Consider the following 26,372-nt stretch of genomic DNA (forward strand, 5'->3'; position numbering starts at 1 on the left):
GAGCAGCTAAGTGAAAAATTCGTTCAATTTTGATGAAACCACCAAACTTGGTACAACATTTGCTTAATTCATATTAGATATGGTGCCATTAAAATTACCAATCATATCATGCTCAAAGAACCTGAAAAGTAAATCAGTAGAAAAGTATAGGGAAGCCATAAAAGTACTCTCAGCTGGCTCAATAGTAAATATACTGAAACTTTGCATCTGAACAGACAAGCAAGGGATGGTCATATCCAAAAGCTGATCAAGGGAGGTGTCCATCCAGGTCATTAGCTTGCCATGATGTTAAGCACAGAGGGTCATGGTATATGAAGCCATAGATGTGCAATACATTATTTCTGTTGGATCATACCTGTACCTTTAACACTGAAATATTGGCTGCATTAGAAGTGTTTAAAAACAGGTTATTTTACCACATTTTGAAAGATATTCTGATTACACCTATAAATTTGAGATACATTCATGCTATTTAAGCAAAAACGAAGATTTTGGGTACACTTGCATGGTTTCCTGAGTAGCTAGAAATGGGCTTATAAACTAGTTTAAAAGTTTCAAAACATGCCCTAAGGCTATGATTTTGACGTGGCACCATATCTCAAATGATTTAGTATACCCTACTCAACTTCCACAGAAAATTTGGTGCTTTTATCACAAAGTGAATGATTTCATCAAACTTTGTTGCTTAGTTGCTCTACTATTATAGCAAGAGTTTATAATATACAATATTAAGGAAGAGTGTCAAACTGTCAATATAGCCTGTACAAACACACTGAGTAAAATTAGACTTTTGAAAGTTTTGATCCAATTGACACATTTACTGGTGGAAGGCAAGTGTTGATATGTGTTGAGATGGTGAAACCTTTGTACAAACCAAGGTGTTGATATTCTATCTTACTCAGTGTATTTGCTGGAATGTACTCCTGTTGGACACTCTCTCTTACTACTTTATATTATGAACTCTTGATTATAGCTATAACGAAATTGTGGATCATTTTTTTTCTGCTATGCATCATGTGATTTTTTATATTCCACCAACAGCTAATTACCTAGCTATAATAAAACAATACTCAGTTACTAATTGTAATAAACTTTTACGCTTGGAATTATGCTGACATAATTGGCACAAGCCCAAAATCACCTTAATGATGTTATTGTATTAAATATAATATCAGCAAAGAAAACTCAGACTATATATTGTACATGATCATCATCACAACTATACTACTGATCACTTTTCAGTTAGACTGTCATCCCAAGACATGTCACTATCTAAATCGTCTTTTAGTTCAAATGGTTCCTGTTGTATATCTTCATCAACATCTGTGTATAAAATACATTTAATTACATTGTACAGAACAACGTAGCATATATGAACGTGTACATAGTATTACAATACAATTTTTTAAAATTAGGGTAATAATGGTTGCCTGCACCTACATGGGAAATACTCTAGTTGCACATTTAATTCTACTCCAGCCGTCAATAGTATAGTCATGAACTATATAGCTACATGTAGGTGTAGATTACCTCCCTTGTTCACCATTTCCATTTCTACAATCCCTAATCAAATTTAAAAGTTCAAATTTTTCTTTAAACTTGTTTTGTTTACTTGCTTTGTAACATAATTGTGACTGGTGAACCAGCATGTATACTGCATCAAAGAATGGAATGGCACCAGATATATCATTAGAGGAGTACTGATAATCAGATCGGCTAAAATATCAGCCACCGATATGGTAATTTTTACCAATATCGGTATCGGTGCAGAACATTAGGAGGACCGATATCGCTACAGATATTTATACAGTAGCAATAGTTTGTACAACATAAACGGATTATTGGTTTTCTGAGTTATTCATGTAGCTCTTTAGTGCCAGTGGCTTATTGCTCACAGTGCTACGCTACAAGAAGCCATATAAGCACACAATTTTATTGTTTGTTGCTAGAAAGCTTATCACAGTCTTTACAAATGAAACAGCTACTGTATTTCCTCGTATAAAAGCTGCATTCAATTAAACTCCTGTCTCGATTATAAGCTGGGGGGTTTTCAGCATCTTTGGAAAATAAATGCCTGGTCTCAAATATAGAGGCCCGGGCTAATACTAGAGTCTACTGTTAAGGGCTTTAATTGTTTCCCTTGTTGCTGCTGCTTCTTTATACTTGAGTTTAGAGCCTTCTGAGGGATGAAGGTACTACTAGTAATCACGTGAGTAGTCCGGAAGAGTCTTGAGTGCATGCAGATATGTATAATACAACTATTTTCCAATCATTTAAGCCTTGACTACACTTGTTTATATAGTCAACACACTTTATCACTGTTTTCTATGCTTGGCATTACAGTAATCCCATTCTACCACCACCCAAATTCGATTCAATGCTGGGCGTCCTCGTGGACGTTGGTCAGGCCAATCCAAAATAAATGCTTGGTCTCAATTACAGGCTGGGTCAAAAATGCTGGGAAGGAAATAAAAGCCTGGGCTTTTATATGAGGAAATACGGTATAAAACAAAGGGTCATAGGATAACCAAGGAAACTTGCTGTACCAGTTTTCTCACAAGACATTAAAATGCGGAGTAATGCAGAAATATCCGCTTAAGGCTTCATGGGAGTATATGTAAAATGTTTGTGGGTGCCTAATTGTCTGGATTGCACAATAGAAACCCAAGCTACATACCACCACTGAAAGTGACCTGGCTTGATTTCAGCTATGTCTAGCTTGTTACACAGAAGAACAATACAAGAAGTGTCGCTGCATTTACTATTAAAATTACAAACAATTTCCATTGTAAACGTGGCACAAGGAAGTCAATGGTCAGCTGCCTGTGACCCCAATACCTATATATACAGTGTTTGCAGTACTGGAGATAGAAATAGTACACCCATGATGTATGCATTGCAGCTTTGGTAGTAGACGAAAGGGACACTTAGCGATGTCAAACAGTGAAGAAATCAAGCCTGTAGCATTCATCATAGTTGAGTTACACTTGGCTGAAGGCATTGGTCAGTCAGTAGATTTTATTTTTAAAATAACTTGTAGAAAGCATTTGGGGTTGTGTTTGGTTTGATTATGCCTAGCCAATACTGTCAATCTGTTGAAAGGAAAAGTGAGGCTGGTTTTTGGTGATATATTTGGACAAGAAAGACCAAACGTTCATGATCTCTACAGGATGAAATACATGATAAACACTAATACACAATTAAGGCTATTGAAAGTTTGCCCTAACTATAAAACTGCTGCAGTATTTATCAGCAATTCCACATCACAGAACCGACACAAGATGACAAATTGTAGTTTGGTACACAAAAAGCTGTGAAATGTTGTCTGATATATTGTTCATATCTGCATACCTTTAACCCGGGGAGTGGCAAAGTTGATGGACAAAATACGACCATCCAGTTCAAAGTTACCTAATCTGTCTAATGCTTCAGTGGCTTCTTGTACACTAACATATTCCACAAAACCAAAACTACAAAGAGAAAACCAATAACTATATTGTTACCAATCCGTTCAGTACTTACCCTTTGCTTCTACCATCAGTATGTGTTATTATATTAGCTTTAGTGCAGCCACTAAATGCTGCGGCGAGACCACTTGATGTAGTATTGTATGAGATATTGGAAACATACAAGGTTGAATGTGGTGTACTTCCCTTAACTTTGTCTGCTGAAAAGTAGTAGGATAATATAAATAACTCAAACAATACACTTATAATAATAGTACAAGTATTAAAAATTGTTTAGACCATTGTCAAAACTAAAGAGTGAGAAATCCAGCAGCCATCATTCAACAACTACGGAATACAGGTATAGATCACAGCAATATCATGTTGATGTTGTACTGTCTCTAAAAACCAAGGCACTCATAATACTATCACTTTCTAGTTGGGATTTCCATTTTTTTGGTCGTGAGGTTGGACATTTTTGGGAAAACCTTCAAGATCCCTACTATAATAGGATTGTGATGAATGGGAGTGTTAGCACTAATTTCACAAAAAAAATTACAGCTATATGGTATAATGCACGCACACATGTACATGCATATCTCACATCGTTTTCTGTTGGATGCGAAGTCGACAAACAGTTTCTGCCCTCTAATCTCCATACCGCTATTCTTGAATTGTTCTTCGGCTGCTTCAAGAGTGTCAAACTCCACAAAAGCACACCTTGAAATAAAATGTCATAATTGAACATACATTATCTGTGAACTAGGTATACACACTGTATTTGTGACGATGCTGCTACTTTTGTAGCCTGTAAAATTGGTTTTGAGCAGCCGTGGCTCAGCACTGACTTGAATCTATAGAGTAAATACAAGTGTCAGCTTTGTTAGAGTATAAAAGGTTGGGAGGGGACAAATGTTCAAATAGTTTGAAGGTTTGTTTGATTCTTTACTCTAAATCACGTTTATTCTTGTTGTAAGTCTTGTTTGTGTAATTGACTGGTTAACTTAACCAACTGCAAAGTGAAAAATCCTCAATGCCTTGCTTCACATTAATTTATTATTTGAAAATGTTTTAATGTTTTTTCTGCGATCAGTTATGACAGACTATTAACCAATAAATACTCATTCAACTTGTTATACAAACTTTTAAACCAAATTTTAATGGTAAAGAATGTTCAAAGCTTTACTTGTTTACAGTCAAATATTTGGTTACCAAAAATCAATACTTGTCCCAGCCCCAATTTAGAGTGTAGGAAAATGAGAACACTGTACATTAAACAATGGGCTTACAAATTTACTTATTTATATACTTTTATGAATGGAATGGTACAAAGGTATTCAGGTCCTACTGTTGCATTGTACTATGTGTGTATACAGTAATTCTCTTTAGTTGTATATTATAAACAAATTCATTTAAAGACTCATATTGTTTGTGTACCCTTTTGATAATCCTGTGGATTGATCAGAGAGTATTCTTACTGCAACACTGCCAGGAAATAATGACTGGAGTTCAGCCTCACCCATATCGTATGGTAGATGACCCACAAAAAGAGTTAACGACTTTTCATCATCACCAATTCCACGAGCATGTACTACAGAAAATAACGACAGAAGATGAAACTTGACTGCAACTATATCACTATTATTTCACAGCCCACCCACTAAACATTTAGTAATTATAAAATAAGTGCACTTTGATATGAGCAAGAACAACTATGTATGCAACAATTAAATCACAGTAAAACAATAAGAAGTGTTATATCCCTACTGTGCTATTTCTTATGGTATCTTGAGCACAGTAGGGATATAACACTTCTTATTGTTTTAATATCGTTCACTACTCCAGCTTATTTCAGTACTTTATAGATGTGCTATGGTCCCTACTCTAGTTGAAATTTCAATTTTTTTTTTGTGTACATACTTGTTTGTTAACTTAAAATATAAAATTATTATGACTGGTGAGCCCACGCATACTGCATCAAAAGAAATGGCACCGTGCGTCCCAGCTACCAATTATCATCTGAAAAGTGAAGTATCCATTATGCATCGTTGTCAGCTATTTTCAACCTGATACACAGCATTATGAATCAAGAACTGTTCGAAAAGCACCTCTGCAATCAAAATAGCCACTAAAAATACGGACGATTTCCGTTACGAAGGGAAGCCATCACATACTACCGCCAAATCAACACCTTTCGCTGTCAGCCAAAATGAATGGGACACAAAGGAGGACACTGGTAAGTCCATGAAGAATGCATTGTACATACTGCGGTATGTCAAAAGGCACTTTTTGGGCCGAAGCAACGTTGAACAGTAAAAAAAATCAAGTTATCGGGTTACGCTTGTCTGAAGGCATCAGTCAGTCAGTCAGTCAGTCAGTCAGTCAGTCAGTCAGTCAGTCAGTCAGTCAGTCAGTCAGTCAGTCAGTCAGTCAGTCAGTCAGTCAGTCAGTCAGTCAGTCAGTCAGTCAGTCAATCAGTCGAAAATTCTGTTTAGTATATATATCTTTTTAAATTCCGTAGCAACTTATTGAAAGCATTTCGGGTTGATCTGAAAGCTTGTTTGAGCTTAGTTTTACCTAACCAATACTGCCTCATCATTGTCAGGGAAAATCGAGGCTGGTTTGGGTGATGTTTTATCATGGGCCAATCCTTCGTGGTCCCTACTATATAGTACTATCGTACTGTATGATATCCTCAGCCCCTGGGCCTGTGGCCCTTAGGCTGTCGGGCATACATATCAGGTAAAGCCCTCATGCCCGTGTTACTATTACTAATTCTTTTAGAAATCTTAGCTCCACCAACTGGTTAATGGTAGCAATACAGATCATACTAGCGTGCAGACCATACTTAGCAATTTTCACTATTACATTTGAGCAAGAGTTCATAATATAGCGAGTGACAATGCCAATGATATACCCATCCCCTACATCCAACACTTACAAAAATAAAATGCCTATAATTACACCCACATACAGTATCTATTAACAATGACATACGCTTTTTTTGGAATTGATTCTTGGCAGCAAAGTCAAGGTTCAGTTTATGACCAAATATCTCCACTGTCTTACTCACAGCTTCTTTAGCTTCTTCATGAGTGGGAAAGTCAACAAAACCAAACCTGAATGTACATACGTAATTAGACATGTCTCTGTTGTAACGAAACCTACAATACTCCTCCACCATTTGCCATTATCATATTATTGCATGTTGCTGGCATTTAACTTTAAAGAACCACAAGATAGAAATACAAAACAGTTCTATAATTATTTGCCATATACACAGTTCACACCACCACAGCTCTAAATCAGGTAGTTGTAAGAAAGGCACACGATGACAGCCTACATGGGAAATATAGAACTGGGTGTGGGAAACACACCTAACTGCTGGAAAATGTTCTTGGATGGGCGCTATGGTGAATCTGTTGGATTACAAGACTAAACTGTGAGTTTCAAATTGTTCCATGTGTGTTATTTACCTCATTAAAATATCTCCTTGCTCATAGTATACAAGAAATATAAACCCACAGAATGGTCTCAAGATGAAATATAGCACCTGGCTTTACCTTGTGCTATATTTGTCTCTCGCCTGCGCTACTATATTTCACATATAGTACATACAATGATGCTTTTATTAAAGACAAGAATGTATTGTTTTTACAAGGATAATAAAGTGACATTGGACTACAGTTTAAACTGGCAGTTATTGCTAGCAGGCAAGCTACAAGCTCTTCCAATTATACTACGTTAGAATAACAACGCAGCATAATTGGGTTACTATATGCTATATTAAAATCTCATCTCTCAACATACATCCCCTAATGCTATACATTCCATATGTACTTGTTTCAATGTTTCAAGTGATAATACAGGAATCCTGACTTACAATAAAGTACCACTTCTATATTCAGATTCTTATTTAAAGTTACAATTGTACCTACACACAGTTAGTAACCACCACTAAGTCTAAACAGATACATACAACTCACCCTTTGGAAGATCCACTGAGCCTGTCTTTTATGATCCTGGTTGATAGACAGGTAGGGAAAAACTGTTTCAACTCTTCCTCGGTTACATCACGAGGTATCTGTCCCACAAATATTGTTGAAGCAGCACTGTGAGCATCAGCAAAGCCTAAAACAAACACCAAACACATTCCATGGAGCACATAACATGCTAAAAAGTAATGAAATAATGGTATTACAACATAGTTTTAAATATACTAATTTGTTTACTTTTTTGTCAAAGCACAGCTATAATGTGTATGTGTGACCATTCTGTTAGAATACCACAGCTGACTGTCGCATTAAGGTGACTGCTTTGTTAGGATACAATTCAATGTATCTTAATCTTGTTCGCAAAGAAGTGAGCCTCTGTTACACAACATAAAATTTTGCAGCAGGACGTCATAGGCATACTCACAATTTAAACAGAGTATTAAACAGGGAAGTGTTTCTATGGTAATGGTTGTTTACTGGTTGCTAGGGGTGCAAATATGCATGCCATGCATTGGGAAGGTGGAGACAAACAACAAATGTGAACTGCTGAGTGAAAACCCAACTTGTTTGCATTTTCCTGCAACTTCATTTTATATGACTTTTTGTTGTCCAGGGGGAAAAACCAATGTTGAAGTTTCAACTTTATCTGGAAAGTACTTTTGGAGTTATAGCAATAGACAACGAGAAGAGCAAAACAATCGATTTGTATAGTGCCCATATGGGGAAAAACGCAGGTGACACCCACATTTAAGGCTTTTCACCCGCTCACCCGCATAAATGTATTGTCACTCACATAAAAATAATTTCCAGCCAGAATCACTAATGTCTTCCACTTAAACCAAATCAGGACCTGAATTGGCATTACGTGAGACACAATTAATATGATTGTGGGTTTAAATTGAATCACGCGAGTAGATTTAAATAGTATGCCGATGGCGGGAGTTTATTGCTGATGACTTTTTAATGGATTAACGTTAGTTCACAGATGATTATTCTACTATTCTGAGTTGATATAATGACATTGTACATATGAGCACTAAATTTGGGAGGCACTGATTGAATAAAGGAAAGGGTAGATGGGTACAATGATTGTAGTTCAGTCGTGCAGTAGTAAATAAGCTGCAGATAACAGCAGTGTATAGGTTTAGCTAGGGGCAATACACTTTAAACAACCAATTTGTGTATGAATACTTATTTTTGAGCCCTCATGAATGTGAGCTCTGCATGCACCTACAAGTAGCTGAGGGTTGATTCACCCGCACAAGCTTTTCAAAGGTTGGAAAGTCTGTATATGGACTACAGAGTTGGAACTTGTGTCATCCATTCACCACGAACTGGGGCATTCATCAAGGGGTAGTTTTTGGCCTAAACACACCCATACTATTAAGCAAGAAGGTTGTCCCAAGTTAGAAACGGCGATGATAAAGTTATGTTTTACCACAACGTAAACGAACACACATAAATCACATTTGCTTCATGGTACAGACATGAAAGGGAGATATTCTTACTCTCATGAAGAGGCGAATCCATCAGTGCATTAGATAATTCAATTTGAGTCTTCCTTCACTGTTTACTGAAGTGAGTAAAACTATTCATGTGGTATGCGATTTCTACCCAATGTATTTCAATGGCATTTATCTAAAAAACAGAATTATGCAAACAAGTCGGGTTTTCGATCAGCGAGTCACAAATAGTGTCAGCAACTCATAAAACCCGTCAAACTTGCATCAATTCACAGGCTTTCAGTGGGGGGATAGATAACAAAATATTCTGGACTGTTCTATGAGGGTATTTTTAATTCAGGTGACTGCTCTAAGACTGTTTAGTGGAAGAACCCAACACAATGCTGCAAAGAAGCATTGTGCTATAAAATCCTACCTGTATGCTGACATGATGACTTCAATCAGGCATTTTCCGTTGGTCATTTCCATTCCTGTTTTCCTAGAATTCCACTTAGCCCTTAGTTGCTAGGCCCACAGGAAGGTGGAAACAAACAACAAATAGTGTTAATAGTAAACTCATAAACCGATCAAACTGGTTAGACAATCACTCAGTTGCAGCATTCTATACAGCAGTAGCAGCAGTGAAGGCAGAAATGGATGATAAAATTTACTATCGTGATACCAATTTTAAAATATTCAGTGAACATGGTAGACTATATGTATGATTTAAATGCAAAAATGGCTGGCACAAAGTTTGTCAACAGTAGTGTGAGTACCTCTTCTATACTGGTACATACATACCCACCCATGCAGTTAAGTGCACATGTCTTTCAGATGTGAGATCAGCTTATACACGCTCACTGTAAGTGTGCATTCTAACTTACTAACTGGTAATTCAATTTCATGAAATAAACACATTATCTATCTGACACAATATTGTGTTACGTATATACTGTATCATGATATCTTGTAAAGTGATAGGTTTTGCTTGGTGATTCACACAGCTCAGTTGTGTTTACCCAGCCCCAATCCTTTCTGCAACATTTTCCTCCACACAAAGTTGTCGATGTGTTAGTATGAAATGGGTGGTGCTGTAGCAGGAGAGAGGGAGTTATAGGGGTTTGGTTCAAGGTATGTACTGTACGTCATGTCATCATATTCTAATACATTACTCCCTATCCCTGTGATTGGGAGATGCTGGGGAGAAGTTAAGATAGAGGAGGGGTACCAGCCTGTGTTCTTCCCTTGATATATCTTTGTGATGTAAGGGATACAGATAGTGAAGTATTTACTACCTGCCCTGTCTGTAGTACACTGTGGGTAGTTGGAAAAAGCGGATATGGGTGGACACGGACACGAACATGCAAAATATGGTTTTACATAATACAACAGTTAATTTTCATACCTAATGTTGTTCTGCACAATAGTCTTCACTTCCAGGCCTAGACATGATCTTTGCGTAGCACTCATCCATTTATAAGTGCATGTACAGAGAATAGGCTAGCACGCTACAAGTATTATAGACCATGTACACATTACGTAATTGTAGAGATCTACCCTATAGGCCAGATCCAGGAGTTCACAGCTTTCAGTATAGAGCAGGTGCTTATACCTACTAAGGGCCTGACCTGTGAGTAGGCCTAAACCAAATTTTGCCTAAAATGTTTTAAGAAATTTCCACAAAATTTTCACCAATCAGTGTTCTCATTATGCTTACATTATGCTCTTAATTTCTTACCATAATCTTTGAACCTTTTAATCAGTGAATGCTCTATTAGAGTATTTCACTACAAAATGACTGTTCTATTAGAGAGTGTCGATCTAAGGAGCTATATAATTTTAGTGCTCTATTGCAGTTTGCATTTTCCCACTAACTGCTCTATTAGGGAGTATCAGTCTAATAAGCTCAGCCTCTACAGTTTGAAATATCCACCTAATATGCTAGCCTATTATGCTCGCATAGGCCTATCTGCGAGGCCAAGTTGGGGCATGCCAGCTGTGAGTATGCACATGCGCTTATAAATGGTACACGAAGCATCATGTCTGGGCCCGGAAGCAAAGACTACTGTGCAGAACAACGTAAGTGTATTTTGAAAGTTTCCGTGTTCGCGTCCACCCATATCTACCTTTTATTCCGCCAACAAAGTTATGTCTACAAATTAGAAGCCACAAATGTCTAACAATAAAACATTATATGCATACCATTGACTCCATTGTCTAATTAATATAACAAACCACATTACACACGTTGACATGCTTACCTCTGTATGGAACATATTTCAGTTGATGGTGGAGAACTGAAGGTCGGCTGAAGGCCCTTGTTATCAACTTGACACTGTTCAACATCATTGCTGAAGTGTACACACACACATTGCAAAATGTGACACAGTCAAGTTTAGAAATTCATGCTACTCCAAGCCACTGGTACATGTTTTATATGATGGCCATCATATAGGCATCAAGTTATCCGCTACACACAGCTAATGCAGATGTTTATGAAGTACTGACATACATAGCCCTCTACCACACTTATTATAGGAGTATAACTATCCCCAAGGAACTGTTACTCCATGACACATCAAATTACATGACATAACTTTGTGTGAAATGTATTTGCACATTTCATGTGTGCTGGATAAATTCATAATAACTTTTTATTTGTGATGGTTAAAATGGTTGCTACAGTAGACCCCTCGTTTGTACAACAATCTACAATTATAGTCAAAGTGATACCCAATGAGTCTAGCTGTTTTTCCAGGGTGGTCAACAGTTGTATGAGTATATATGTAACTGAATTTGACAAAACAAGGCTTCGACGCACAAAACTTCGTTAGGAGATATGGCGATTTTAAGTAATCATTGTGTAATAACTTCCCAGTGCCTACAGCTGTGCAATCAAAATTTGCACCAATTATTCATCTATTTACTAGCTATCACTGAGTGGGTATATAAATTTCTCTGATACCTAACATTTGCCCTGTTTTGGGCAGCTTTTTTTCGAGCGGGTAATAATATCACAGGTGGTAGTAATAGGATGGGAGGGTGGTGGATGGGCTTAATATAAGGGTATAAAATGAAGTAAGAAGACGAATGGAATCTAGAGGCCAAGTTTGGGCCCTCCATGGCCCTCAAATCTCTCCAAATTGACTGAGAACACTATTGGCGAGCTCTCTGTGAAGTCCCAGCTCACCACACACCATTATTACAAAGCCATGGCCATTTAATGGCGCCAATCTCCCACTCGTGGCTTTGACAGGGTCGGAAGAAAGCTGCTACAGAAACCAGACTTGCCAGTCCTGAAGGAAGTACAGTGTGAAATATGATAGTGTGCTAGACCAGCAATCCATTTCTGGTAAAAACATAAGTTTGATTTTGTGTGTGTGGAAGCCTTGTTATATGAAATCCAGTCACATATATGCAGTCCACGATTGTTATACCACTATGTACTACTAGTCTACAAAATATTGATTTTTCATACTGGACAAAAAGCATTTGTACCACCTTAAACCAACACATCCATAACTGCACAAGATATATAGGAAATGTGATACTTCTAATTGCTATGTTACATGGTAGCCTGCTAAAAGGATGGCAGTACAAAACAGTCCCTTGTGCTTATCTGTCTTCAGTGTTGGGGTTGTTGTGCCATACTGTTTCACCTAGCTCCCAATGGTTGTGAGGACTACCACGCATAGACTATAGCAGTAATATTACGGCTAACGGACACCACTGTATACTATGCAGCCATGATTGTTTCCCGGAGATGCTTCAGCACGTGACTTATTGCGTCATTTACCGGAAGTCTATGCTGAAGCGTAGATTATCTGGCTGCTATCGGAAGGAAGAATATTGCTGGCAGACGTGTTCAAGACACCTTGTATCCAGAAAACCAGCACATTTATGACGTGTCTAATCCAGGCTGGCTTCCAACATTGCATGTCGGCAACAGCAACAAACCAACTTAGGATTCGATCCAGTTATGATCGATATAAGATAGCCAAAGGAAGGAGGGAAAAGTGTAAATACATTGAAGAACTTTTGCCAACTGCTATCAAATGTTTTGGATGAGTTAATTTACAAAGTTTTGAAGAGGTGAAGGGTGTAGCTACAGAGCAAATCACCATTGGAATACAATAGATTGATGTGTTCAAAGCTAAGGGACCCACTAGCGACTAAGTGTTCAAATATAGTATTAGACATTATAGGAGTCAAGGTGAAGCAGAGGTGGGGCGCTTAACAGGTTCAACAGTCCTACTAGTCAAAATGGCAGAATGAAGTATCAAGTATAGAGTCTTTGTATAGGTGTGTCATGCTTCTTGGAGAGTAGATAAGCTAGGCGGACTGACGTAGAGTAGTCTCGTGCCCAGACCTCTTTTTTTCTTTTTGTGTGGGGGCGGAGAAAAAAAGGGTCTGGTGGATCTCCAATACCTTTTTTGTGCAGCCAGATCTACAACTTTTGGGGATCGTTGATTAGTGGTGATGAGTAGCAAAGGCTTGTTAACGAAGCGGTAATAGGAAAAACGGCGCGCGTGCCCAAGAATACAGCCTTGCCAAGCAAACGCGCGCCGTATTTCCTATTGTCGTTTCGTTAACAAGCCTTTGCTACTCATCACCACTAATCAACGATCCCCAAAATTTGTAGATCTGGCTGAACAAAAAAGGTATTGGAGATCCACCAGACCCTTTTTTCTCCGCCCCCACACAAAAAGAAAAAAAGAGGTCTGGACACGAGACTAGACGTAGAGTAGTTGCCCACCTACCAAGACTACCAAACATAGAAGACCACATGATTTAATATAGAAGCCTGTAGCTGGTATAGCAGACATAACATTTTTAAAAAGGTGGATAATATCTATTATTCAGGATTTTACCAGTTGACTTCTCAAATTTTAGGGGGGCTAAATACCAACAAGAATATTGACTATGTGTTCCCTAAAACCCCGATCGATATGCAGCATGAATAGATGCGGAATACTCACCTATTAGTCTCCTCCAGAACCGTAGATATCCTCTGTGACACGATAACCAGATAACCACGTGTAACGACGTGCTTGCTTTTACGCGCAGTGACTTGCAACCTGGAAACGAAGTGTACACGTGGATCTGTGGATGCCTTAGAAGGAAGTGAAAGGAGCAAAGTTACAGGTTAATATACTTATCAGTGTGTTAATATTCAACTGCAATTTTATGGTGCCACAAGGTTTGGGCTAATTTTTCTGTAATATGTGTGACTGACTAAGAAACAAATAAAATGTTTAAACTACCGTAGGCGGGGAAAGTTACGCGTGGGAAAAGTTTCGCGAATTGCACTCTACTTTTTATACCGGCGTAAAAGTTTCGCGATGCTGATTTTGTATTACAAATAGCATGTAGAAGCTAACCGGCGTAAAAGTTTCGCGATATCTACTGCAATCGCGAAATTCGCGAAAAATTTCCCACGCGTAACTTTCCCCGCCTACGGTAATTATTAGTACGGAGCTCGAGGTCCCCTCATGAACAGGTCAATCATGAAAGGGAAGTGTCCAGGGGAAGAGCGCCATCCACGCAAGCACAAACATTGAGATGATCAAATAATGGTGAAAACTGATAAATGAACCAGATTTAGGCAGTAAGACAATGCGGGCAGGGAATCTGAAACATATTAGTGGCCTTATCCCTACCAGTATTACCTTGTTATTATCGCAGAGAGAGGAAAGCATACGACCAGAGAGTGTGTGATGTGGAGATGGGATGCTTCTCACTACTTGTCTTCAGCTTCCGGTGGCTGTAGAGGTTATAAACTAACTTGCTTACACAGCTAGGCATTGAGAAAGGAAGGCTGGATTGGCTGAAGACCATCCCGCTGTCAGGAGAAGGGACTTTAGCTAATTGGCCCTTTCACTTCTCAGTAAGTTAAGGTGGCGGCTACTCGATAACCCACACACATAATTAAAGATATTGAATGTTGTTTTTGCATGGGAAGGAAATTGTTGTATTTGCTTCACTGTGCCAATGTGAGACAGCTTTATAGGAAGTGAAGTTATCAATTCCATCCTATCTTGAGATAGAAGGGTGCTTAATCAGAATGGCATTTCTGAAATAACATTCCAACTGTGTTAGTTAGGCCTTTGAAACTTTTCTTAGGGCCTAGTATCATCATTCTTACCAGCTAATTATCAGCGATCTATCATTAGAACATGGTGTAAAGGCAATCTTTCCCCTTTGCAGAATCATATTTCCGATCCACACCAACGCTCTAAAAAATCAATCCATAAGGCTGTGAAGATATTTTGTGCCTGACATCAGTCAGAATTGTGATTGCCTAGCATAGTTATTTGCTCTGATAGAGCCTATCATGTACAATGACATTGGTAGCGTTAGGCACCCACTAATTGATGAAGACAAGTGCCACGATGAGTCATCGCTAGTGCAAGACACACATGGATTCGTGCCTTACCACAGGTACTTCTACTTGGCGTTATATCACAAAATTGCTGTAGCAATCCTTTCAGAAAGCTAATTATGTTACCTTTCTTTTTGCCACTAATTTATTCATGGGAAACCACAAACCTGTTTGTGGGGCTTCTTAAGATTAACAATTAATGCGGGCCACCAGGTAGCCGCCACCTTAAGATAAAAGATCAGGACACTCTAATAGAGCATTCAGCTAGCTCTAATAAAACAGTCAGGTGCATGTAACACCCCATTCACACTATCTCGGGTTAGCCTAAGTGTTTTCAACTCGGGTTATTGAACTCGGGTTGGCACTTGTTCACACTACTGCGTCTGACACGAGCTTGATAGTGCAAGTGCCGAATAATAATTAGCTAAGACAAGTGCACAAGCTTTTGATTATTTAGACACTTAATAAAAGGACACTAGAATTGTAGCGAAGAAGTGTAGAACCAGCTGAATTAAGTCATACGATGTTATAGATGCCATGTTTAAGCTAGTGGGTGCTTCTTTCGCCAGGAATATTAATGTGTTGTACAAGAGTAACTGTCACAAAGTCTACCAGAACTACAGTACCTCGTAGCCATTTTGAAGAATGGTTTTAAAGCATAGTGGCTGACAGAAGCAAATTATACTGTTAACCTGAGTTGGCCAGCTCGGAATGTGTCCACACTGTACCCTATCCCATGCCAGCCCACCTCTCCTTGTCGTGCTGTGCTGGACCCAGTTCAGCATGGCTCGATTGATTCACCACTACAATTTGTTTCAAGCTGTGCTGTGCTCTACCTCAGTTAGAAGGTAGTATGAACAATTGTAATGAATAATGAACCACCTGCCCACAGGCTAACTTTCTGATCTGAAACAATAAATTAATAAGTGACCTAAGGTGGGGAATAGGGATTAAAACCCCATACATCAAAGTACAGTATGCATGTTGATGGGAAATACTTCAAAAACCACATATCTAAGCAGGCACCATCATCCACAACAGTGCTACGATAAGAAAAGTTCTCCCTGGTTGAGGCCAGGCTCATCATGACAGATCTCATTTAGCAAATGAGCAATGGAGTCATGTATTTCATTATAGTGGACAAACCAAAATCCTTCCCAGGGACAACATAACATATGCTCATGTATCATAGATGTACGCACATTTTGCAGACTGGACTGATACCTACGTAAATACCTCCAACCCTACCTTTGACTATGGCCCTAACACTCTTGACTAAGATTTTTTCATAAAATCACGTACACATTGCAATTGTATAAGAACGTATATTAATTACATATGGTCCTTACCAACAATGCTTGTCCATTGACCTTGACTTGTGGCTTTCACTGAGGAGAAAGATTGGAATACATGATGTATTGGAGTGCCGCCTCCTTTGTGGTGATGTGTAGTCAACTCACATGACAATCCAATAATTGTTGCTACTTCTACATACTTAACTACTTCTTTATAATTATTTGTTATTTCTTGTGTATCAGTTGATGATGATGTTGAACAGTATCAAGTTGATAACAAGGGCCGTCGTGTTTAACAGGACTGCTCCACTTCTCAGTCGTCAATTGAAATATGTTCCATTCAGAGGTATGGACTTTACTAAGTATGTGTGAGGTGTATAATAGACCTATAAGACTACAACAAGGATGGTTGTATGTGACCTGTGCTGCAAGGCAAAAGAAATAGCACATAAAGGAGGACGAAGTTAAGTCCACAATCTGTAGTTTGCAAGAAAAGAACATGTCAGACTGAAGTGCCATCTAACAGTGAGAATATTAAGCATGTAGTAAAGGTAGCACTAAACTGATTAAGTCCAACAGCACAAACAAATTTGTTACAACCCACACGTTTAGTGATCTATTTTAGGGCATTAGTGTTAATAGTGTGCAACTTCTGCACCTAAGAAGTTTGGCTTTGGTACGTGAGTAAGAACAAAATGAAATTGTCAGTAACTTTTACAATGCAGCTCCAACAGTCAGTTTTAGGAGTACTAGGCCACATTGACACATCATGTAGGACTGTTTAACAGGCAGAATATAGGACAAAAACTATAGTTCTGGGAATTAAGTTTACACTTCAGGTGGGGACATGGCTGCTTATTGTATACTACTGTAAGGGTAAGTGATGGCTCTATTAGAATTTCTGTGCATGTGTACGTTTCAAGCTGGACACACAGATCAGGTGCTATAAATTGTACATAAGTACACTGTTTGACTTTAGAATAGCAAACCAAACCATAAGTGTCACTGGTAACTGGAAATTAGGTGACTACTCTATTAGAGTATCTCAATGCGTGTATATTATCATATTGTGCAGTATTTTACTTAATGTAAGAGACTTCTTTCCAGCCTAGCTTGTTACAGCATTGTTTCACAAGTGATGTACCACTAGTCTCCAATAGCTGGTGAAACATGAACAGTGCTTCGCCTGTAAAACAACTGGCTTTAAAAAAACAACCTGTTCTGTGTCTAATTCATGAATAATGTCTCTACATGATTATTACTGGTAAACATGAATATCTAGAGTTCTTATGGATATATATACTTGAAATTGACAAGGAGAAAATATCCTGACCACCTGGCAGACTCCTGTAAGAGTTTGAGCATTAATCGGATGGTTGCAGGTTCGAGGCGCCCAGGTCCAGTAATGGATTTTTCTCCTTTCTCCACCTTTTCAAACACACTTTATGTAACAACTCTAAACAGGCTGTAGGACCAGGTCAGTGCTGTAAAGCCTTAATAAAATAAAATAAATAAAAAATAAGTAAATATGCCTATAATACAGTGCAGATCACATGTTAAATTGTTTTGATTGCTGTTAAGAAGAATCCAATCACTAGCACCAAAACTACAGTACACCTTTGTTGATCTGTACATGTTCATCAGCCTTGTACGGTAGTTTTCATGTACACATTATTTATGACATAATTTTAACCAGTCACATTTCATATTATTTCTTAGTAATTTATTGTGTATTTATATGTACATACCAGAGTGCGCATATCTGTACTTTTATGCTTTGTTTGAAGGGAAGCTAGCTAGCTATATGGTGTATACTTTAGGCTTCAGTGAAGCTAATAACCCTCGGTCAGACACTATATTTGTGGGCCAGATACCTTTTGACATTAACGAAGAAGAATTGAAGTTGTACTTCCCTGGCTGTCTCTCAGTCAGAATTAAGAGGGACAAATACAGGGGTTACTCTAAAGGGTGAGTTTTAAAGTTGTTTTGTTGTTATTTTGTTGTTGTCTTTCTGGTGGTGCCAGCACCCCCAGCACTAAATGGTAGTTAGGCTGTGTTGCTTATTTTGGTTAGGCTTTGATAGTCACTTGTTATGTACGAATGGTACTCTAAGTTTTAATTCCGTGGTTGGTCTGAAGAAGTACATAATATATACGGATTTGTGATACATTGTCTTGGATAACTGACAGTAATGTACTTTTGGTACATGTACACTTTTATATGTATTATGATGTGTAGTGTAAATCATGTTTTACAGATTCTTATGATTTTTAAATCATACCCAGCTCGCTCTGCAACCAACCATCTAAACATGCAGAGCTTGCTACATGGCTTGCCTGTATCCGCCATTTCACACTGTCATCTTTCTAAATTGTGTACACAAGTTCTCAGAATGAAAGTTAAATACTGAGTGAACACACAACACGGCTCTATCTCATAAAGATATCAGTATGGAAAAAAAATTATAAGTTCATCGTTGTACTTTGATGGTGTATAAAGAATGTGTTCTCCTTTTAGTTTTCGCTCATATTATATTACTTGTTGCTCTGTTATGTAATGCATTATATTACTTGTTACTACAGAAAGTAATATTACCAGGAGATTATATTACAAAGCATTAATACAATACAATACAATTACATTACATTTGTTACACATTACCTCCAACACTTACCATCAGTAACATTGCTACTATCCGGCAGGAAGTGTTTAAGTATAACATATATTATGTACACAGGTTTGGTTATGTTACTTTTAAGAATCATGAAGAAGCTAAGGAAGCTGCCAGCAAGCGGGTAGAGATATTTGGCCGTTTGTTGAATCTTGATATGGCTGAGAGAGAAGCCAGAAGACATGTGCATGGTATGAACATGTTATTAAGACACAAAGTATTATGTGTAGATATTCTATACCAGTACTGAGATATGTAACCAATTACATAATGGGGGGTAGTTTGTGCCAACATGCCTAGTCCCAATCACATATTTTGTAGTTGCTTGCATGTGGAGAATTATTTTGGGATTTGTGTAGTTTTCAGAAATTTCAGTTTTATAACCAAGTTAACTGGTTGTGGTGTTCCACTCAGTATCACTGCTTTACAACATATTTTGGCAAAGCCACGTAACCTTATTTGGTGCACAATTGCTACCATGACAACCACTGTATCCCATAGCATATTAAAAATATTTTAATAGGTTATTTTTGTGAGAGAAGTTTTCCATTGATTTTTACAGTTGATTTTCTGTTCATTAAGAAATTAACTTGTAAAGTCTAGCTAATCGTTCAATACTCCTTTATAGGCTGTTGGTACCGACAGTTAATGTTTTTGTGAGCAGCCTTTTTCAATAGTTTTACCTCTCAAAAGTAATCCTCTATATGGTAGATGACTGGTCAACACACACACACACACACACACACACACACACACACACACACACACACACACACACACACACACACACACACACACACACACACACACACACACACACACACACACACACGCACACACACACATGCGTACGTATATATGCATGTGCTTATACTTTTTGTTGTCTTTTATAGAAAGAGAAAGTAGTGTTGATGCATCTTCGTTGACGCTCTTTGTGGGTCACTTGCCGCTCAATATGACAGAGAGTGAACTCATGTCATTGTTTCCTGGCTGTGTTGGAGCAAGAATAATATCCGATACCTTCACAGGAATATCAAAAGGGTACATGGTTACAGCTGTATATTAAATGTATGCATATTTTGAATGAATCTTCAAGAAAAGTTTGGACTGTGTCACTGGGTATCAGGAATTTTTTGAAAGCTTTCAAAAATTCATATTTTTGTTTTGCAAAGTAATGAATGGTTGAATTATAGAATATGAACAGTTCATTTTTGGGTTGCAACTAAAAGGCACAACGTATTATTAGCAGTACTCATACAATTCTTTTATCTGTTCTAGTCTTGACTTGCCTATGACCAACACCTAACGTATGTTTAATTCCAACCACTTACTTACTGTTGAGTGGGAATACTAAAATGGAATTCGAAACATTCAAGGAGGTTTACAATCTTCAGATTCTAATAGTTTACAGTATACAATGAACCTAAAAATTCTTTTTGATAGCAGTTGTCATGGCATACATACTTCTTCTACTGGTACCATCTCCACTGGTCTTCAATCTACTGCTGTTAGTGTCTTCACTCTCTTATTAAAAGTTTGAGGTATGCATAGCAATGTATACTACCACTGTGTAAGTCTTAGTTTACAGCTGAATTATATAAATTTGTGTATGTAGTACAAGACATTGGTGCTCTCAACAAACTGCACAAACAAAAAAAAAAATAGTGGGTTTTCAATTAGTACATGTTGCCACATAATGAAAATATTTACAGTATACATCATACAGTATATATACATCATACAGTATGTATACATCATACAGTATATATACATCATACAGTATATATACATCATACAGTATATATACATCATACAGTATATACATCATACAGTATATATACATCATACAGTATATACATCATACAGTATATATACATCATACAGTATATACATCATACAGTATATATACATCATACAGTATATATACATCATACAGTATATACATCATACAGTATATATACATCATACAGTATATACATCATACAGTATATATACATCATACAGTATATATACATCATACAGTATATGTACATCATACAGTCAGTATAGTGTGTTCATGTTTTTGTCTCAAGGTATGGGTATGTGGATTTTCATTCTACTGAAGAAGCCAAAGAGTATCTAAAGATGAATGGTATGGAGTTTAGAGGACAATATCTGAACATTGACTTGGCATCAAATAAACATCAATGTGAGATATGTACACTGTATAATACTGTATGGTGGGGGTTTTGTGAGGAGGGAAATTGTAATGACTTTTGCGGATTGGCTGATGTCCGTGAAGACTTCCTCAAAGTTTGTTGCTCTATCAAAATGGCATTGATATAAAAGATCTTAGAGGAGTAACATTTCCCCCTAAAAATTTGATCCACAACTTGAAAATAACCCCAGTACACAGTACTTGTGTTATGGCTGAATTTACACTGTATATCCACCAAATTAAACACTTCCATCAGTCGTAGTTTAGTGTTTACATCATTTTACCTTTTTGAACTAGAATATGACTCGTGTTTCTTGTGAATTTTCTATACTATATCAATAAGTGTGCACTACTCTTCCCTATTAGTAGAAATCACAAAGTTATTGTATAATACACATACATATTTACAGTTTAGTTTTAAATATTTGTCAATCTGAAATTTGCTCTCTTAATCCCTTAGGTACTTGTAAGAGTTTCTATTCAAACTCGGCTATATGTAATTAAATTTCACAACTTGTTGCTTGACCATGAAATATGACTATATTCCTTGTTTTTCCTACGTATGTATTAAATACGTATTTATTTAGTAGTCCACAACAAGCACTGCCTTCTCAGTTAATTTTCTCCATACAAAAGTTGTTTTGTTCTGAGTTTTTAGTATTGTATCATACAGTACGGTAGTAGTGTAAGGTAGAGGTGATGAAGGTGTGGGCTTTTCAACCCAAAAGTATCAGCATGTCTCTAGAGCAATTCCAATATTGAATTTAAAATAAAATTGTTCAATTGAATTTTCTACTAACTAGCTGATTCAGCCAAATACTGCGGGCTTAATTTTCTACACTGTCCACCCAAGACGTGCCTTGATCTTCACCTACCACAGAAGTTACAATGAATGCCGAAACTTTCGTTGTCCTTTGTGTCCCCACTACTGTGTAAGTGATGAGTCTCAAGTAGTGTGTAATGACTTCCTTGTAATGACTTCCTTGTACTGACCATCACGTTATAACAAGAAATTGTCATAGTTACTGGATTGATTGCAAAGGTGTGAAGTTGTGTGACAAGCGGAATAGCCACTTCACTTTCAGTAGTTAATATTTGAGGCATGTTTTCAGATACAAAATTTCTTTAATGATATATTTGGCACCATTCTATCCTTTGATGCAGAATGTATGGGTTCCAGTTACAATTATGTTACAAAAGAGTAAACAACAAATACAAGGAAAAGGTTTTTTTTAATTAATTCAAGTAGGAGTCATAGAATTGGAACAAGGGAGATCAAATCAACCATACCTGCAGACATTTAATCCCTTCTATTTCAGTCATGACTATAACTATAAAACTGAAATGTCCGCCTACTAATATAGCTGCAGGTGTAAGCAACCTACCATGGTTTCATTGCCTAAAATAGCTACTCAAGTTTATAATTGTTCCTTGTACACTGTACTTGTATTATTACTGGCTGTAGTACTATTGTATCCTATTGGTACTAGCATCTGTTAGGAGAGGGAAAAGTGAAGCAAGTTCAACTTTGTTTGTTGGTAATCTCTCCTACAAGACCACAGAAAGTGTACTTGCTGCTACCTTCAGCGGCTGCTCAAAAGCCAGAATTATAACTGATCGTGATGGCAAAAGCAGAGGGTAAGTATTGATGGTGGGGCTAGTTGTGCAAAGCATACCATGTACACTATGTTTTGTTCATTCCAATAGTTTTGGCTATGTGGATTATCTCTCTGTGGATCAAGCCAAGCATGTATTTCACAATAGAGGAAATATTGAAATGGACGGTCGTATTGTGTTCGTCGATTTTGCCACTAACAACATCAATAAAATACGTAACCGTGATGGTATGTGGGTGTAATACGTAGTTTATTTTGCAACCTTTGTTCTTATACTCTAAACTGTAACAACACTTGTGTTATCATTTTTGTTACCTATACATGTATCTGTAAGTACAGACCATGTCATGAAGGAGGTATTTTCTGCCAAAAATATATTATATATATGCCAGCTTCCGTAATCCACTGTGATATTGCAATTGGTTGAGTATACAATTAAGCCTAAATGTTCCCTCAAGTGTATATACAGTATGTCTATCAGTATTTTACCAATTCAATGGCTTTTAATATTACGGTACCTAACTGGCTCAGTACCTGAACTGGCTGGCTAATGCTTTCAGCAAGCGTAATTTGTAATTGAGTAATTGTATAGGCTTTCTTTTTATGTAGACCTGCTGTATATGCATCCAAGAAGTGTCTTTTGTCTGTCTATCACATTAGCAATACGGACTTGCTTTATTGTGTCCGATGTTGATACATGGGATTGATCAATAGATTTGTGCTTATTTTTTATATACACCTTGCAATAAATGAATGGCATGCTACAAATCAACTCCAGTAGAAAAGAAAAAGACTGCAAGTCCATGATGCATGCACTGTGTGCATCTCCTGCGGTACACAATTATTTGACGTCCAGTTGTGAAAAATTCAAGCCAGATAGCTTGTCTGAAGGCATCAGTTAATCAGTCAGTTATAATTCATTAATAACCTTCCAGTCTAAACATTTCTGATTGCTTTAAAGGAGCGTATACACTTTGGCTGTACCCAATGAATATTGCAGCAATAACAAGCTAATAGGGAGGTGGTTTCTGGTTAATTCTTTCAGTTGGGAATTACTAATTCTTTGATTTATGAATTTCAGGCCCAGTCAGACTTGATTATTCTCAGAGATATAAACCAAATTCAACATTGTACGTTGGCAACCTCTCATACAATACTACAGTGAGCGATCTCATTGCAGCATTCAGTGGTTGTACTAGTGCCAAGATTGTGACTTACAGTGATACTGGCAGAAGCAAAGGGTAAGTATATTTGGCAGGTAACGAGTGTAGTTCCATTTCATAATTCTCTTTGTAGTTTCGGCTTTGTGGCTTATTCTACAGTAGAAGAAGCCAAACAAGTGGTTGACAGTTCAGATGAGATCGAGCTGGATGGTCACATTTTGCACATTGACTTTTCACGAAGAGGTGAGAATTGAGAAGGGTGTGACAGCCGTATCTTCATGTACATGATATACCAGTACAATAATGAGTTTTTGTTACCTAGCAAATATGCAACATTTGTAGTTACTTTTCATGTTGTTTCTTACATGATATATTGTATTTAAATAGATAGCAATTCGAAGAGAGGGACCCATGAACCAACTTCAATGTTGTTTGTTGGTAACCTTCCACTGACGGTTACAGAGAGTACATTGGCTGCCGCATTTAGTGGATGCACAGCAGTCAGGATTATAACTGACAAGAGATCAGGTAGAAGCAAAGGGTAAGTCCCTGAGCTGGTGTTTGTCTGGCAATTTATTTATTTTGGTTTGCTGTTCCCTTTGTAGGTGCGGCTTTGTAAACTATCCCAGTGTGGAAGAAGCCAAGCGTGTGTTTGACAATCCAGATGACTTTACAATAGATGGTAACAACTTGTTCATCAACTTTGCAGATACTGCCAGTAAGTGTGTATCAGAACTTTGTTTTATAACCATCAACCTACGTGACTGCATCAGTAGTTTCTGGCAAAATGAATGGTGGCATAGAATAAAATAAATCCTACAAATACGAGTGTCAACCTACAAATTTAATTTTAATGTCCATCAAAAAGAAATGACGTACATGGGATACATCATACAGTATGATAGTACTGTATAGTAGGGACCACAAAGGAGTAGGTGTGGTCCACGAAATAACATCACCCAAAAACCCACCTCGATTTTCTCTGACAACGATGAGGCAGTATTGGTTTGGTAAAACTAAGCCCTCAGATCAACCCGAAACGCTTTCAACAAGTTGCTACGGAATTTTTAAAATAATATATTTAACGGAATTTTCTAGTGACTGCCTGATGCCTTCAGACAAGCGTAACTTGATAATGGCTAAGGCTACGGGCTTGATTTTTTTCACTTTTTGATGTCACTTCGGCCCGAGAGGTGCCTTTTGGCATACCACAGTATGTGTAATGCAATCTTCATGGGCTTACCAGTGTCCTCATTTGTGTCCCATTCATCTTTGTTGACAGCGAAGTGTCAATTTGGCGATGGATTCCCTTCATAACAGAAATTGTTTGTAATTTTCATAGTGGCTGTTTTGATTGCAGAGGTGCATTTCGAACAGTTCTCGATTCGTACTGCTGTGTAACGGGTTGAACACAGCCGACAACAAAGCGTAATGGATACTTCACTTTTCAGATGGTAATTGATATAGCTGGGGTGCGCGGCACCATTTCAGATGTGGTATGCACGTGGGTTTACCAGTCATAATAATAATACTTACAACAAAAGTTAGTAAACAAGTACACAGAAAAATTTGGAATTTCAACTAGAGTAGGGACATAGCACATCGATAAAAAGTACTGAAACAGCTGGAGTAGTGCACGATATTAAACAATAAGAAGTGTTATATCCCTACTGTGCTCAAGGTATCATAATGGAAATGCACAGTAGGGATATAACACTTCTTATTGTTTTACTGTGACTTAATATCGTGCACTACTCCAGCTTGTTTCAGTACTTTTTATTGATGAGCTATGGTCCCTATAGTTGAAAATTCCAAATTTTTCTGTGAACTTGTAAATATGAAATCCTTAGTGATCATTTTAGCCTATTTTTAAGCCAACCTATATAGTTTGCAGTACTTAGTAGCAACTTAACTGATGGTACAATCCACAACGTTATTATGATACATGTTATCTATACACAGATGTTTTTGAAGAAAACCAAGGTACACCCTTGGATAACAATAGAGAGGGGGTACAACAACAACCACTTGATAGTAAAGACGATGATGTCAACGATGAAAAATAGTTGCTTTTTCTTTGACATTGTATTTCTCATGTTGAATAACTAATAAACAAAAAGGCCTGTGTGTACTTTGGATACATACCAAAGGATAGAAATTGTCAT

At 37.5% G+C, this 26,372-nt stretch overlaps 2 protein-coding genes across 2 annotated transcripts; one reads left to right on the forward strand and one right to left on the reverse strand.

Annotated features, from left to right (window-relative positions):
- Positions 1-1,146: 1,146 nt before the first annotated feature.
- LOC136243651 (nucleolin-like) lies at positions 1,147-13,967 on the reverse strand. Its single transcript, XM_066035192.1, has 9 exons — positions 13,863-13,967; positions 11,145-11,234; positions 7,433-7,577; positions 6,444-6,565; positions 4,884-5,037; positions 4,051-4,166; positions 3,523-3,667; positions 3,352-3,470; positions 1,147-1,323 (listed from the first exon to the last, which is right to left on the reverse strand). Exons 2-9 carry the CDS (start codon positions 11,230-11,232, stop codon positions 1,232-1,234), a joined length of 981 nt encoding a protein of 326 aa, XP_065891264.1. The 5' UTR covers positions 11,233-11,234; positions 13,863-13,967; the 3' UTR covers positions 1,147-1,231.
- Positions 13,913-26,326, forward strand: LOC136243650 (nucleolin-like). Its single transcript, XM_066035191.1, has 13 exons — positions 13,913-14,028; positions 16,804-16,906; positions 18,381-18,528; positions 19,298-19,422; positions 20,125-20,272; positions 21,304-21,419; positions 22,919-23,066; positions 23,136-23,272; positions 24,126-24,285; positions 24,341-24,450; positions 24,595-24,748; positions 24,813-24,925; positions 26,170-26,326. The coding sequence occupies exons 2-13, from the start codon at positions 16,807-16,809 to the stop codon at positions 26,271-26,273; spliced, it is 1,563 nt and encodes a 520-aa protein (XP_065891263.1). The 5' UTR covers positions 13,913-14,028; positions 16,804-16,806; the 3' UTR covers positions 26,274-26,326.
- Positions 26,327-26,372: the final 46 nt, after the last annotated feature.

This window comes from Dysidea avara, chromosome 13 (assembly GCF_963678975.1).
Source record: "Dysidea avara chromosome 13, odDysAvar1.4, whole genome shotgun sequence".
NCBI classification, from domain to species: domain Eukaryota; kingdom Metazoa; phylum Porifera; class Demospongiae; order Dictyoceratida; family Dysideidae; genus Dysidea; species Dysidea avara.

What these genes read in the sequence shown, in the direction of transcription:
- LOC136243650 (XM_066035191.1), top strand. Translation starts at nt 16,807, where the DNA reads ATGATGATGTTGAACAGTATCAAGTTGATAACAAGGGCCGTCGTGTTT. An exon ending in GATACTGGCAGAAGCAAAGG is followed by an intron (nt 24,286 to 24,340) that starts GTAAGTATATTT and finishes TTCTCTTTGTAG; the next exon opens with TTTCGGCTTTGTGGCTTATT. An exon ending in CAACTTTGCAGATACTGCCA is followed by an intron (nt 24,926 to 26,169) that starts GTAAGTGTGTAT and finishes ATCTATACACAG; the next exon opens with ATGTTTTTGAAGAAAACCAA.
- LOC136243651 (XM_066035192.1), bottom strand. Translation starts at nt 11,232, where the DNA reads ATGATGTTGAACAGTGTCAAGTTGATAACAAGGGCCTTCAGCCGACCT. An exon ending in CTCAGTGGATCTTCCAAAGG is followed by an intron (nt 6,566 to 7,432) that starts GTGAGTTGTATG and finishes ATGTACATTCAG; the next exon opens with GTTTGGTTTTGTTGACTTTC. An exon ending in CGCATCCAACAGAAAACGAT is followed by an intron (nt 3,668 to 4,050) that starts GTGAGATATGCA and finishes ACTACTTTTCAG; the next exon opens with CAGACAAAGTTAAGGGAAGT.